The following is a 15,444-nucleotide window of genomic DNA, read 5'->3' on the forward strand; positions in this document are numbered from 1 at the left end:
AGCCTAAAACTCTGAGCTACGGCAAACACTAATTATAAAGTAAATGCTGCTGCTTCAGCTTGAGACCTCCCTTTACACAAGTACTGAGGTCATTTGCAAGCTTAATAAAACAGGAAAGCCTGTTGGGGAAAGAGCAGAGCTAGTTCATGATTCATCAGAAAGCATGTGTGGCAAGTCAGGTGCTGCTTATCAACAGAGAAAGGTTCAAACACACCATGTATAACTTAAATAGATGTTTTACTTTCACTGTAAGAGAAATTAAATCCTGGTTTGCTTTCTCTCTAGTAATTTGCTCTGTAAGCTATCAGAGGGGGGTGAAAAGTAGCATATTATCATCTGCCATAGTTTACATGAAGCCTAGAGTATGGATCTGTCCTGTTTTTATATTTCAGAACTCTACTTTCTTTGTAGGAGCTCAGAAAACACTGCTCTTGAATTGTTCTCAAGCACTGCAACAGTGTGCATGCTGAGTTATGCCCACCTATGAACTTAACATACTGCAAATTTGTAATCTAATGTTACAGTTACAATGCTGCTAGAAATAATGCCTTTCTTCTTCTAAAGGATATTCTGAAAATCTTTATTTCTTTTAATGGTTACCACCAATTAAAGTAGCAGCTGGTGATTTTCAGCTTTTTGACTTTTTGTTGATCTCCCCATAGTGCATGTACAAACAGCTCTATGCAGACTCCAGCCTACAAATGGAGCCAATTCAACAGTACACTCTTAAATACTAATTACACATCTGTAAATGACATCTGGATTTTAGACAGCAATATCCGTATGTAAAACACAAGTCACATGTGGCACTATTCACAGACTCCAGAGCGAACAAATAACTTACTGTCTGGCAGTTTGCATCTTCTAAATATCTCCATGAGCTCATCCACTTGAACAAAGGGACCCTGATTTGTTACCAAAAAAAAAAAGTTTAGAAGATTATTTTCAATAGAGTGATACATCCTGGGGTTCTGTCTAAACAGAATCTCTTCTACAACTTTTTGAAGTTGTAAGAATTCATTAAAACAAACCTGAAAACAAATAGGGGGTGGCAGGAGCTTCATGAGAACTACAGCTGCTGGTGGAACAGGAAATACACCACCTGGGACGGGATGTAAACCTGGAGCTGTGGGAAGAAAAACTGTATGAAGCCAGTGCAAGACAGCTAGACTTGAATTGCTTTCGCAGCATTATTATTTGATGCAAATAATTACTACCCTGTCACTTTTGTCTCTACTAATTACATGTTGTTTAGTCAGTGATCTGAAGTCTATAAGCAGTGTGTGTAACAGCTTATTACTGTTTACCAGACCCCAAACTAGTAGTACTTATTTCCTTGTGAACTTAGTTTCAGGCAAAATATCTATGCCTTTAGCAATCCAATTAAATAACAGCCTAAAATTTAAGTACATGTTTAGATGACTGAAGACTAAGGAAGTCTCTGTGATTAGGTTTGCCAAACAGAGGTTAATAACTTGCCGCCAGGTGAGACGTAACCAGTTCTGACCAAACATCTGACTTACGTGCTAAGTGTCTTGGCTGAAATGGAATCATTTGTTGAGTGTCCGGTTTTGGATATTCAGGTTTTCTGTCTACTTCATCTTTGAGAACAGGCACGATGGAAGGTGCAACCACAGGGTCTGGAATTATAGCTGCCAGCTTGGCACGGGAGACGTCCTGCAAAAGCCAATTAGAGAGTTCTGAACTTGGCAGGATCACAGTACTTGTTTAAATTACACAACAAAACATCTCTCTAGACCAGTTGCTTATTCTCACTTTGTCATCACTATAATTTCAGATGTCCTTTTAGAAGACCATCTGGGCAAAACTTGTGTGTTTTCATCAAACATTTTAGTCCTACAGTGTCCCAGCTGGGAGTGGAAACACTCGTGCGTGTTTGTTACTGAATGGGACCATGTTTGTCATTTTTGAGTGGCTCCTTTTTTTAGATTAAAACCATTTAGGTGAACAGGTGCAGAGCACTAGGCCTTCACAACTATCATTTCTCCCTCATTTCATTCCCTAGATTGTTTTAGCTGGAAAAGAGATAAAGCATAAGGCAGTCAGCAGGCATGCAAAGCATCAGTTCAAACGGGATTATATTTTGGCGAGTTACAAGGAACAGAAATCAGCCCAAGGGCTGAATCATCTCAGGTACACACCACCTCGCATGCCTTTATCAAGATGGACTTGCTTGTAAGCACACCTGTGACTTCAAAATAACTTTGTCCCTATTGCGTTAGAAGAAAAGTATTCAGTGGCTCAACGGGACTCTTATTTCCATCTATCAGATTATTTTACAGCTGTGTGAAGACCAACAATTCAGCTGCTTTGCTAACTCTGGTGACTTCTGAATTTTTCAAAAATGATTTGTCTGTGTAAGAAATAAATGGAAGCTGAGGCCCTGTTTTTGAGATGTGACTTGAAGGTTCTCTTCCTGTTCAGCAGTTCCTCCAACAGAGCTGGTTCTGCTTCTCTGGCAGCCTATTTTACATCATGCTTTAAAAAAAAAAAAAATCAACATTTCATTCTGTTCTAATGGTTTTCCAACATGTTCTGGCCTTCCACATGAATAAAATAGTAGTTCAAATACATGTGGTCAGAAACAAGATGGGAGACCACCAGATACAGGTGTCTGGCCTAGACTTTAAATTCCGAATAGTGGCACCAAAGCACTTTAGCCATAATAAACAACTGAAAGAAAGCAGGCAGCCACTCATCTCTAGAAATAATTTTCCTTGGCCCGTTGCAGCAATCATTGGGACTGCAGGATGTTTGTTTTGATATGGTTCTCAATGAAGTGAGTGGAGTTTTGCCAACTGGAGTGGAAGGGCAGCCAGCGATATTTCATACAGTTGACCCGATTCTACCAACTTTCAAAAGAATTTTGGTTTTTTGAAGGAGCTCAGGTTTAAGTCTGACGTGGAGGCCTATAGCTGAGGGGTGATGGCATTACCACATTGACCTTCCCGTGGGAAGACGAGGTAAATATGAATACATGAGGTTGCATCTGTTAGTCACGTTCCTTACTCCTTTCTGCCCTTGGCCCACAACGCCTGGCACTTTGCTGCCCAACAAGACAAGAAGGAGGAGGCACACCAGGCCTAGTGTACCTGCTTTTCTATCAAGGGGAAAAGTGTAAGGTAACTCCTAAACAAGGAATTGCTTAAGTTTGCTAGGACTGAAAAGACTAACAGTAAAATTAAGTGTTCTTATCCACTTACCTTATAACCAAGGGCCTTCAGTTCGCTGGTAGAGCAAGGGTACAAATCCATGAACTTATACCTGTCTACCAGCAGAGCTGTTTCTTTACCCTCATATTCTTCCTTGAATGCTGTAAACCTCCGTTTTTCAACTTTCAGTATACTAGCTAGATCACCAATGTTACTTTCAAAAGCTAAAAACCGAGCCCAGATTTCCCTGTACAAGAACAGAGAAATAGACAGTTGCTGAAGGAGAAAGAAGTACTGATCACAACCCAATTAAAAAACCCACGAGAGGAAAGATTCAAAGGAGGTAACCTGAGAACACATGACCATTTCTATTCTTTACTTTAGATGCATCTATAACATGCACTACCTTCCCAAGTGCCTTACATATTTCTGTAAAAGCTTTCCATCTAGTGGATCATACAGAACTTTTGTTATGGAAAGGAAAGGATTACTGGTGTAAATGACTTCAGCATTTGAGATAAGCTTTTATCATCAATGTAGTATGCACAAATAGACATCCCGCTACACAGAATTTCACTCTCATCCTGATATGTGAAGGACTTTCCAACATAGATTATGATTTAGTTCATCTGCACAGACTAGCATATTCTAGCAGGCAAGAGCAATATCCTATAACACAATAGGCAGCACTTCAGAATGTTACATAGCCCAAAATGTATACAGTTACTGCTTATTTCTCTGTGGAAAATCTCATATATAACTTAAGCAACATCTGACCATATTTCTGGACTTGATTCAAGTTCCATTTTAGCTTTGGAGTTCACCTTTGAAGAAGATTCAGCTTTTAAATTCTTGGTTTTTCTCACTTCTAAAATGGACATATAAAGATTTCTCACAAAAGATCAGAATTAAAGTGCAGAGTGAATATGCACAGCAGTGCGATGTTTGATTTCTTAGTTTTAATGCCTATGTCTACCGGAATAATAATGGTGACCACTTGGACTGCAAAGGGTTTGGTAAGCAATTTTTCAGAGAAATAGATTTTAAAAAGTAGTGATGAAAATGTGGCAGTGAGTGGTTAATCCAAGTCTTTTCTGATTCTTTCCCTATTTTATTTTCAGTTGTCTAGGAGTTGTTCAGTATTCTCCTCAATAAATTCCTGACTCACCTTCTGTAACACAATACTCCTGAAAGATTTTCTCAGCTCCCTCTCCCCATCTATCTATCTAAAGCATCTGGCTGGTGAGCAGAACATGTCATCAGCCACACCACCTGCTCAAACCACTGAATCCTTGCTGCACAGGAGGATTTTGCACTCTATCCTCAACAATCCTGCGTCAATGAGGTTTTAAAGTCAATAAATTAATGAATTTTACTGCAAGTGGGATAGGGGCTCTCACCAACCTGTCACAGTTGGTGCTATTTTAGACAGCATGGAGAGGGGAAGGAACATCTGTACCGAATTTTGTCCTGCTGTTCATTTTTCTGATTTCTTTGGGATGTTTGTAGCTGAAAGGGGTTATGTGTCTTTTTTAGTGTAGTGAAACTGCTTTTGCAGACGTACCCAGATTTCTCAGGTGGAAGGCTCCCTGACGTTAAAACACGTTCAAACAAAACTCTTGTATTATTGTCCTCTTTAAAAATAGAAAGAAAAAAGAAAAATCACATTGAGTAAAATATATTAAAGACAATTTAAAATCATGTCTATTCAAAGAAATGTGTACATTGAATTAAATATAAGGCTGACATTCTGATACCTGGATTTGAATTTCAGTAAGCAGGAAAAAATCTGAACGCCTACGTCAAACTATACCAATGTTAAATTCTACTGTGAATTTGTTACTTGAAAGTCTATTTCTGTTGATAGCAACAAACCATTCCTAATACAGGTTCTTTTGTAACAGCACAGCTATTGCTTGGCATCTCTTCAGGATCTCCGTTTTTTTCCGTTTTCTTTAATTATCTCAACGGCATATCTCAGTAATTTTAAATTTAGCCTTTCAATTTATTACTTCCATTTTAAATTAGGGCAATAATATACTTGTATATTCCTCAGAAATCCTCCCAAAATTATTAGACCTGGTTCCCAGTGAGCAGTCAGCCTTTGTACGTTGCCAGCTGGGGGAATAGAGTGGTTGGTGGTTTTGTTCTTAAAACTTCTAGCTTCTGCCCTGTCTCTCTCGCTGTGTATTTTACCATATCTTATATTTATGGAAGTTCAGTGATCAGTTTTCTTGTCTTCCAGTAAAGTCTGCTGGGTTGCTAAGACAGAGCAATACACTGGCAAGTTTTAAGATAATTTTTTTCTGATGGCAATCTATGGAAAAGCATTGCAAATATTGATGTAGACCTAAAATAATCTCTTGCAAAATTAAATATACTTTGACTTGAAAAAAATCTCTCTGTTTACAGCTCACAGGAGAAAAAAAGCTCTACATCTGTTCAAACTTTCAGAGCCTGAAAAAAGGAACTGTAGTCTGACAGCAGAGATTCATGCGCCTGGTGCCTCCAGAAGGCACTAGGAGGTTCAGCAGATCCAGCAGCGCAGCCACCTGCAGCCACTGCTCACACCAGCGGTGTGCAGGCTGGCTCACAAAATTGAGCGAGAAATTTGTAATAAAACCCAGATTGTGTTACACCTCTACTGTTATGCTACAAATACTGCGCTAGGGTATGGAATACTTGAGGAAATACCTGAAGAAATCTGAAAATCTAATGGGTGTCTGGCAGACAGGATTGGGCAGAGGAAGAGCCTGGGATGATCTACTCTTCTCCCTCTTCTCTAATTCCCCATGAAGCATGGACCAGGACAGTTCCATACAAAGATCTCTGTCAGCCCCTGTTCCCCACAGCAGCTCGGGTTTCTTGTAACATCGTTATTAACTCCTGCATCAGGGAATCCCACATAGAGACCTGCCACCACCTCCTGCCTGGGGCTCCCCAGTGCTGGCACAGGCAGGGAAGCTCGTGCCTTGCCCCTGCCCTGCTCTTTGCATTGCAAACCGTCTCCCTGGCAACTTCCAAGCAGGACCAATATTCACCATATTGCTTTTATATCTTGCTCATCTCATCTGTTTGGGGAGAACAACTTTTAATTCTAGTAGGAACCAACTAACCCATCACTTCTCTCACACTGATTTCAATCTCCTATAGATCTTTTTCCTTGGGGGTTAGATTTCTCTGTGTATTCCCAATTGCTCACAGCAGACGCTGTAAAACTGCTGCAATGCCAGTGAGTTGCAGTCTGGAAAGTTCACTCTCCTCTGTTCAGGAGAATCAAGATCTAATGTCGATGCACTTCAGTAAGGACAAAACAGCAGGATTTTTTTTTTTCCAAATTAATTGCTGAGTTTTATGAAGAGGTTTCATTGCTCTTCAGGAAGAATTAGAACTAAAATACAAAGACCTTGACCTGAACCTAAACTCACAGAGAAGGCAGATGAATGATGACCTCTCAAAGCTCAAAGCTTACCGTTAAGGTGAGAAAGGTAGTCGATATAAGCCAGTACATATTCTGGAACATCCCCATATTTTTTCAGTCCTAGCTCAAAAATCTTAAAGGCCACAGACTTATCCTGCAAACATCAAAAAAAATGTTATTGGCTTCAGTGAGCTATACACCCTCCTGACACTAATATCAAACTGAGCATCTACGATTACCTTACTACAATAGTACTCCATTAAAGCTGCTGTAACATAGACATGATGGCGGGTCCGAGTATCCTCTCTTGCTTTCTTAAATATCATTCTTCCAGATTTTATTCCTTCTGCTCGCCTTGCAAATTTCATATATTGGATATAAACCTAAGGTGCATATTAATGTTGATATAGTATCAGTGCTAACAAAGATTACTAGGATATAGTAAAGTTTATGACTGTATCTTTACGCACAAAATACAGCTAGTAGGTCGTAATAGACACAAGACTCTGTTGTGCCTCTATGTTGTTTTGTTATAAATACTGAGGCAAAGCTTTTTATATATTTTTTTTTTAAAAATGTAAGACTGATTCCCTGAAATGACAATAGTTAACACACCGACTTTTCGAGGTAAGTAGATGAATGTAATTTACATAAGCTGGTGCCTTTAGAGAACTAGAGGGTCATTGTAAAAATGGTAACTTTCCAATAAAGTTAAGACATCCACAAGGCTAAAGAACAGTCAAAAGGCCTGATGAACCATTTTACTGTACATTATACAATCCAAGATACAAATCATCCTGTCCGCAAATATTTATGCCCGATGAAGGAAATAATGAATGTGCTATTTAATTCAGTGGCCAATTTGTGATTTGAGTTTCTGTGGGATTTAGCTTTCCTCCACTCTGAACTACATCACAAATTAACAGCATTCCTCAAAGAGGAGGAACTGGTATGTGGTTTCTCAGATAACGTGTATCTGGGAAGCTTTATGATCTGCCTTTAATGAATAGAATGTGTCAGTAAATGGACACCTTTCACCTGACATTGACCTGTTGTTTAATTTTAGACCTCTGACCTTCTTTTTCCTTCTCATGCTTTGTTGTGTCTATTTATAAACTAAACAACTTTTTGAGGGCAGGTTACTTTCTCACACCATTTGTTGAGTACCAGCACAGCTGGCACTACAGACAATGTTGTTTACTATAGAAATTAAGCAGATGTACAGCAATACTCTTTGATACGTACACGGTGCATTACAAATTTATTTGCAAACTACATGTCCACAGCACAGTGCCTTTCTATGTAGGGAGAACAACGGGCAAAAGCAATGTGCTTTTAATCAGTTAAGGGGAGGCAAAGTGAAATTTTAGTTCAGCCAACAAAACATGCACCAATTCTTACGAGCTGTGTCATGAAATCTTTAATGTCTTAGATCTTCATTGCTTGTTTTAAGTGATTCTCCAAAAGAGACAGGAGTGAAGTGCACATGACTTAGTGTATCTAAGTGGATTAAAGGCTCTAATTATCAACCTTGCTGAAATTTTAATCTAATTCTGTCATCTCAGCACCCCACCTGCTCAACCATCCTTGTGACCCAATGAACTCCTGTAAGTATTTCCCCATTCTTTGAGTGTACTCAGGTGACTCTCCATGCAAGTGTGGAAACACTCAGTACTAAGGATCATCTTACCAGAGTGGGATCAATGTCTTCAATAGCCAGGAGTCGGTTATATATGCTGTGTACTTTCTCATACTTCATTCGACTCTAAGTAAATAAAAAGGAAATACAGCCTGCTTGGTAATACTATTACAAACTGCCTGTGAGAATGCAAAAATCAGTCTGGAGAAAACACTAAAATTGTTCTGTTTCCCTTTTTCCCCAGTTGAACACTATGTATATCAGTCCCTTTACTTGGATGCATTTTTTGTCTTGTGCAGTCATTTCTTTGCTTCCTACATTAATTTCTCACTAGTGCTTACGTACCTGCTTTTCAAGAATCTCTGAAGTCTTTTTCTAATTTAGTCATACTGCAGCAGAACTGCCATTGTAGGTGTCTGGGATAAAAAGACTGCTTCCTTTACCTCTGTCTAAAAGTAACATGCAGACAGCCAGGAAAACCACCTTCACTCTCCAGACTACATATTTCAAATAATCCATTCTGTTCCCTGCCAAATTGTATTGTGCAACCTTAAAAAATTTAAATTGTCAGTACGCTGAGGATACAAGAGGCTGCATGGAAAGCCAAGAAAGGCTTTTTTTTTTTAAGTGCAGAAGGGTTTTTTTTTTGCTGTTGTTCTCAGTATCTTCCTGCAAAGACTCTTCCATGTTATGGTAAGTGGGCAAAATACGTCCTGCAGGGGACTCCATAGTCCTCATCTGATCAGTGGGAAACGGCCTTTATTCCTGACAGTTCATGTGCAAACCCAGCCATTGTGGGGGCATTACTCCTTACAGAGGCTGTGCAATAACGTGGTAGCCTGGGTAAACAGATTTCTCAAGAAAGCTGCCAGATAGCATGCCTCCCATCTTCCCCCACAGCCGTGCAAATACAAGCGTTAAACCCCCAAGAATTAGACAGGAAAGGTGTTCTTTATCCCCATTTTAAAAGTGAAGAAGCTGATCCTCTGGTAAATGTGAATGCATCAGCCTTTCAACTTCATAGTAACTTGAAAACTACAGTCAGTATTTTAAGTGGAAAGACAGTAAATTTTCTAAAATTTTGTAACTCATACTATGGGCTTTTCCTCTCCTTTTTGTCAGCTCAGTCTCAGAAACACTGAGTGAGGTTAAGGCTAGAAGAATCAGTAAATTAATTCTATAGAATTCTGTGTATTCAGTATGTTTCAAATAAATGACATTATTGATGAGAGATGTCTTTGGGTTTTGACGTCAGTACATCACTATTTTTGCTCACCTCTTCATAATCTGCATATGCAAAATAAAGCAGCATATTCTTCTTTAATAAAGTGCTGATCGCTCTTTCATAAATATTAGCAGCCTCATCACTGAAAAGTTTAGCATTGTTCATGTCCTGTTATAAAATAAGTATGATAATATAATTGTTCAGCATCTGTGACAATGAAGGCCAATCTATAGAATATCTTCTGTGTGTGAAAAGTCCCAGTGAACTTCCATGCAATGCTCCAATAAAGAGATAATCATCTCCCCAGTACTTAAGGTATCACAAAATCAGGCCAAAAAAGTCCCCCCAGACCTAAAACTGGCCAACACTGAAATAGTTTTTCATAATTCTTATCTCAAATGCAAATATTTTTATTTCTTAAAATAGCCCCAATTTAAAAATTCTGAACATGACACAACTTCCGGTGTTAACTATTTTTCACACCCCCCTCCTTGGTTCTCACGTATTTGAAGAAAAATTAACAGTACACCATGTCAAAGCAAGGAAATAAGAAAGTAAACCAATGGCAATCTGCTTACCCCTTTTTCAGCCAGCAGTTTACTAGATTGCTCAAGGTACTGTGCAGCTTCATACCAGATATCTGGGTGATGGCCCAGAACCAAAAGGCATTGCTCATAGGCAAACATAACTGGGGGGGGGGGGGAAATGTAAGAAATAGTTGTATATTATTGCAGAAATGGTACCACCTTGCACAACGGAAATACGAAATACAAAGATCAGCAAATAAATCAGACAATATTAACACTAATTGGCTTTGAATACAACGATCACAACCGCAGTTCTTTTATATTGCCAGGTACTTTATGAATCATAACCAGCAGCTAAAACCTGCCTCCTCCTCAGAGGAAGAAGCAGGACTCATTCAAGAACATCAGCCATAAAATCAGGCTGTGATCCACTCTTTCCTGACCTCCAATGAAAGTTCAGTGGCACTCGACTACAGCACTGTCCCGCAAAATCCATGTATTACTTTCAGCTTGGCTTGAGCAAAAACTAAAGAGTAGTTTAAAAAAACACCCACACAATTCAAGAAACTTGATCAACTTCAGCTGCAGCATGATCCCTGAACACTAAATCACATCATTACTTAGGCTGGAGGTAAGAAATGGAGCTAAGAAATACAATTCTACGTGTCCTAGAGCAATACCTAATTACCTCTTTTTGTTATGAGAGTTTGATCTTCTGTACGCAGAGGATTGCTCTTTTCCCACTGGATGTATTTCTTCCACATGTCTACCTGCTGAGCCTCTTGTGGGGTATTTTGTGGGGGGACAGAGGGAGCATTGCGGTCCAGACCTTTCATCACTGTCTCATATTCCTGAAACAGAAGCAATGTTTAGAGCAGCAGATTTAAACGCATTAAACACCTACTTATTATATTAGGTTATGCTTTATAAAACTGATACAAATATTTTAGCATACCGACTTTATTAGTCTAATACATACTTTTATTTGAAAATAAGAACCAAGTTTAATGCTAGTTTGTAGAATTAAATAGAACAAAGAAAAGTCAACAGAAGGTTGTACCTTTGCTACACGTCGTGCATTCATATAATCTCTACTCCTGTCTTCAATCATCTTCTTAGCTAAGTGAATATTGATGCCCTGAAGAAGGGTGAAAAATGTGCAATTTCACTTTGGAAATACTGAACCTCATTTCATACAGAAAAGAGCTTGAAAGGGGACGCAAAAGTGAGCAAGAAGGACAAAGTTATTTTAGAACACTGATCTTAAAAGGTACTGTGTTTTTCCTAATAAATGTACAGAGAACTTATCTATCAAAGAATAAACCCACTACAAAATCAACTGACCTGAAGCACCTCAGTATATTTTTAATCACTTACAGCTTTCAAAAATACAATGAACTTTACATAAACCTGCTGGGGGAAAAGTGGAAAGAATGTGTTTGTGATTTACACTTTTCCTTTTAAATCCTGGCCAGTGCCTAGTCAGAGAAAGTGGAAAGAATGTGTTTGTGATTTACACTTTTCCTTTTAAATCCTGGCCAGTGCCTAGTCAGAGTCACAGCTCCCTGCCTTCCCGCTGCCTGCTGCTCACCAGGTGAAGACTGAGACGGCACATGAGCAATTCAGTTTTCTTGGACAAGTAATAACAAAGACTGAGCTCAAAGCTCAGAGCTCTGCCTTCTCCTCTGATCCTGAAGTAACTGACAGCTTTTAAGAGAGGTTATATTCAACACACACCCTGCCATATACGTACGTTTGTCAGCTGAGAGTTGCGACCTGTCACCGCAGAGAGTGACACCCCGCCAGGACTGCACGCAGGCGCAGGGGGCCCTGCCGTGCTGCTGAGCAAAGAGCAGGAGGGGATTTGGGGCAGCCAGGCCCCCAGGTACAACCCGCATCTCAACGTCAGCAACACAGGCCTGGTCATGGGGTCCCAGGCATGAACAAAATCTCGAAGAACCGCTCTTAGGGCAGGGTAAGTAACTGCCGTTTTGTTCACACCTGTGTCAGCGGGGATTTTGCTGGCATTCCTTGCCAGGAAGTTGAGGAAGGTAAGTGCAGCTTTGAGTCCTATTCCAAACAGGGACCTGAGTTGGGTACCAACTCATCACAGAAGGAAGACACTGTCTGGGCTCTCACAGAGTGCTGTCTGGGACAGCTATCTGGGTCAGTTAGCATATAAAACCAGCATTGCCCCCATTTAACCCCGGACTGGGCTGAGGATGCAGCAGTGTTCTCCCGGGATGCACTCCCAGCCTCGTGAGGTGCAGCTGTGTGGCTTTGTGAGCCAAAGATGGCCACTTCTCTGCCTCACCAGGGCTGTTACCACTTTTGACCATTTGTTTAATTAAAGATACTGGTAACTGACAGGCTGATACTGCTACCTGGTGGCTACTGAGCTAAAGGGAAGCTTGAGAGTATTTTAATTGCAGCAAATAGTCAGTAACCTCTTGTGCTGAGACCTGCACATGATTTCTGTGTTGTTGGGCCACTGATGTGGGGCATCACTTCCCCCTCAAAGAGCCCTTCTGGCGAGGAGCATGTTCTTCCCTGTGCCAGGACACCTGTACGCAGCAGCTCTTTCCCTCGGGACCAGTCCAGCCAGAACAGGACGCGCAGAAGCCCATGTCCGAGCAGAGCACCGGCCTCGGCTTCCAGCACCTCTGAACAGCCCAAGGTACTGGTTTGTGTTACAGGGGTGAGGCAGAGCTGCCTCAAACAGAAGATACAGAATGACTGTAGGACAGGTTTCAGCTATCGTTTTGACAGTCTCCCCATATTAATGAAAGGAGTAGGAACCAGCAGCGACAGCCTTCATTTGCTATGTGGGAGGGGAAGAGGTGGTTTACAGGGAAGTTGTACTGAGGATTTTCCTACACAGGAGAAGGCATGTCGCTGGGTATCTTCCCTGGTGATCAGCAGGCTATCTGTGGTATCCCTGAATACTGACAGGGTGATGAGCTGTTACAGTACACACTCGTGGCCGTGGATGCCAGGAGGTACTCCTACTGTCTAAGCACAGCGGTCCTATTAGTGTCAGGTCACCAATCCTACAACTTGCATAATTAGCAACAAGGAAAGAGAAATTGTCCCTTCTTTCCTACTCAGTGCACAGCTGACCTGCAGCACATCGGCACCTGCAACCCCGGGCGCAATGGGCAGGACAAGGGCGAGTGCTGTAGGAGCATCCCGGTGCTGAGCACGAGGGCACGTACCCTCAGTTCTGCATTCTCACCTCTGCTGACGGGAAGAGGTTAACAAGCCATTACCAAATGTGTTTATGAATACACTATAAAGGTGCAGTTACAAATTGGTGTGCAAGGTTGATGAGTTGAGGTTACACTTGCTGAAGACAGTGTGGTAGCAGACTCACCTGAATTGACACTGCAATGGCTTCAGGTGAAGGATGGTGAGGAACATTTTATATGTACTTGAGACCATATAACTTAATATCGTGAAGAAAGTCCAAACCATCATAGCTGAATGCCATTTTACTCTGTTCAACTATAACTGAAAGGAGGGGAGTGCCTCCTTGGGGAAGCAAGCCCTCATTGCCAGCTGATCTGCTCTGGCTTCCATGAAATACATTCTCCGTCATTGATACCAGTGATTTCTAATTCACTAGCAATTCTACTGGGCCAACTAAGAAATGGGAGTGTTAAATGTATCATATAGAAAGTCTTTAAAATAAAAAATAATTATCACTCAGGTATCTGTACAGTTTTGCCACGGGTCTTGGTACACACTGCACATGCAAAACGTGTTTGTACTGCCGGTCACCTCTTTTACACATAATTATTTAGTGGATACAGTTTGGGCACCATACTTTATTATAAAATTTTGGGGGATTTTTTTAAATGTCACAAACAAATTTCATGTTCTTGATTACCTCTTCGTATTTGTTATAATCTCTCCAGAGCTGTTCTATGTTTATCATTGGATTCACGCAACCACGCTGGTAAACCCTACGGACAGCTGTTATCCTCTGGTTTTCTGCGTAAGATCCTACAGCTTCTCTAAATAGCGGGGAGAGAGAGTAATGTCAGCTATTACAGATCATAACTGGTATGAACATCAACGTTACATTAACTGAGCTTAAAAAAATTATTTTAAGGTACTTACACGCCCTTCAAAAAATTGATGTAATCCACCCAGATCTATGTGAGAAAAAATATTACATATAATGAAACCAATGTTTAGTTGTACTTCTTATAAAGTAAGAAATAAAATGGTTTTTTTGACAAAAAAACATACCTGGTATGACATGATTTCCATGCCAATCTTATCCAGAGCAAAATCATATGCCTGAGCCATTTTTTCTCTGAGGAAAAAAACAAACCATAAAGACCACAGAGCAAGTCTTTAGTATTTAAAAAATTCTTTATTTAAGAGTATTCTTTTGTGCAGCAAATTCTAACCAAACACAGAGGTATGAAAAGTATCATTCAACAGCTGAGAGTAAAAATTGGCATTCAGATAGCTTTAAATTCTGCATTTAGGGGGTCTTTGTTTATTTTTTAAGAAAATTGTTTAAATCTATTGGTGGCAATCTAGCACACTAACAGTTCCTGAGACCCCTCCCTCCTTAAGTAAGTGGAAAATTGTGTGTACTATGTGCACTGGCAGTTGAGAAGATAGACAACAACTGCTCTCTATATCTTCTTAGCTGACAGATGTACCCGTGCTTTCTTTTTTTTTTTCCTCAGAATTCCCCAAACCTTCCTGTAATTCTCCAGCAACACTGAAAGGCTGGGGCAATTAGGAGTACCTCCCCTGTGTGGAAACTGGCCAAAATCTTTCACATGATTTCTTATTCCCCTCAAATTCAAAGTATTTTTCCCAAAATTTAAAATGTTCACAGAATATTTCCTTATTTCTATTATATAAAAAGATGGGGGGGGCACTGGTACTTTAAAAAATTGTTTCAAAACAGTCTTGTAAAAATACATTTTACAAATCTGCTTTTCTTCTGTTAATGGATTAGTTATCTTGCCAGTTATAATACAAAGAAATTATGGTGGGCTGGGAAAGAAACAAGTTTATAGATGCTGAAAGGTACTGATATTTTTTGAAACCTCAAGCAGGAAGAAAAAGCATTAAACTCAGTCTGCAGGACTATAAACAGGCAAAATGTAGTAAATGAAAAGGGATGAATTTTGAATTTTTGTATGCATCCCAAAATTATGATAACCTGCTTTTTATATCTTTTTATCCCTTCCAAAACTTTCTCTAATTACTGAACTATCTACTACTGCCAATCAAATATAGCCCCTCAGCTGGAATCAGTGCTGAAGTTTGCGGAGACTCTACACAGGGCAGAAAGGGGGAGGACAGCAAACGGTCCCGACTGAGGAAACAGCATGTTTCAGACTGGCTCAAGCACCAATCTGATTTGCAGGGAACTGGCATGGACGTGCCAGCTACTCTCCCCTGCTCTTGTCCCACCTGTTATAAGGATC

The 15,444-nt window shown here is 40.2% G+C and overlaps 1 protein-coding gene across 4 annotated transcripts in view; it reads right to left on the bottom strand.

Moving 5' to 3' along the window:
* CSTF3 (cleavage stimulation factor subunit 3) overlaps positions 1 to 15,444 on the bottom strand; it is a 50,097-nt gene that overhangs the window by 841 nt on the left and 33,812 nt on the right. For 3 of the 4 annotated variants that reach the window (XM_068399499.1, XM_068399500.1, XM_068399502.1), the window contains 15 exons: positions 14,240 to 14,306; positions 14,108 to 14,142; positions 13,875 to 14,001; positions 11,046 to 11,123; positions 10,674 to 10,836; positions 10,037 to 10,146; positions 9,510 to 9,626; positions 8,285 to 8,359; positions 6,834 to 6,977; positions 6,646 to 6,748; positions 4,738 to 4,807; positions 3,225 to 3,420; positions 1,524 to 1,677; positions 1,032 to 1,126; positions 845 to 905 (listed from right to left, as the gene is read on the bottom strand). In XM_068399499.1, coding sequence (XP_068255600.1) covers positions 845 to 905; positions 1,032 to 1,126; positions 1,524 to 1,677; positions 3,225 to 3,420; positions 4,738 to 4,807; positions 6,646 to 6,748; positions 6,834 to 6,977; positions 8,285 to 8,359; positions 9,510 to 9,626; positions 10,037 to 10,146; positions 10,674 to 10,836; positions 11,046 to 11,123; positions 13,875 to 14,001; positions 14,108 to 14,142; positions 14,240 to 14,306 — 1,595 coding nt within the window. The remainder of the gene's footprint in view (positions 1 to 844; positions 906 to 1,031; positions 1,127 to 1,523; positions 1,678 to 3,224; positions 3,421 to 4,737; positions 4,808 to 6,645; positions 6,749 to 6,833; positions 6,978 to 8,284; positions 8,360 to 9,509; positions 9,627 to 10,036; positions 10,147 to 10,673; positions 10,837 to 11,045; positions 11,124 to 13,874; positions 14,002 to 14,107; positions 14,143 to 14,239; positions 14,307 to 15,444) is intronic. The other variant, XM_068399501.1, reaches the window with a different exon arrangement.

Source organism: Nyctibius grandis, chromosome 4 (assembly GCF_013368605.1).
Source record: "Nyctibius grandis isolate bNycGra1 chromosome 4, bNycGra1.pri, whole genome shotgun sequence".
NCBI classification, from domain to species: domain Eukaryota; kingdom Metazoa; phylum Chordata; class Aves; order Nyctibiiformes; family Nyctibiidae; genus Nyctibius; species Nyctibius grandis.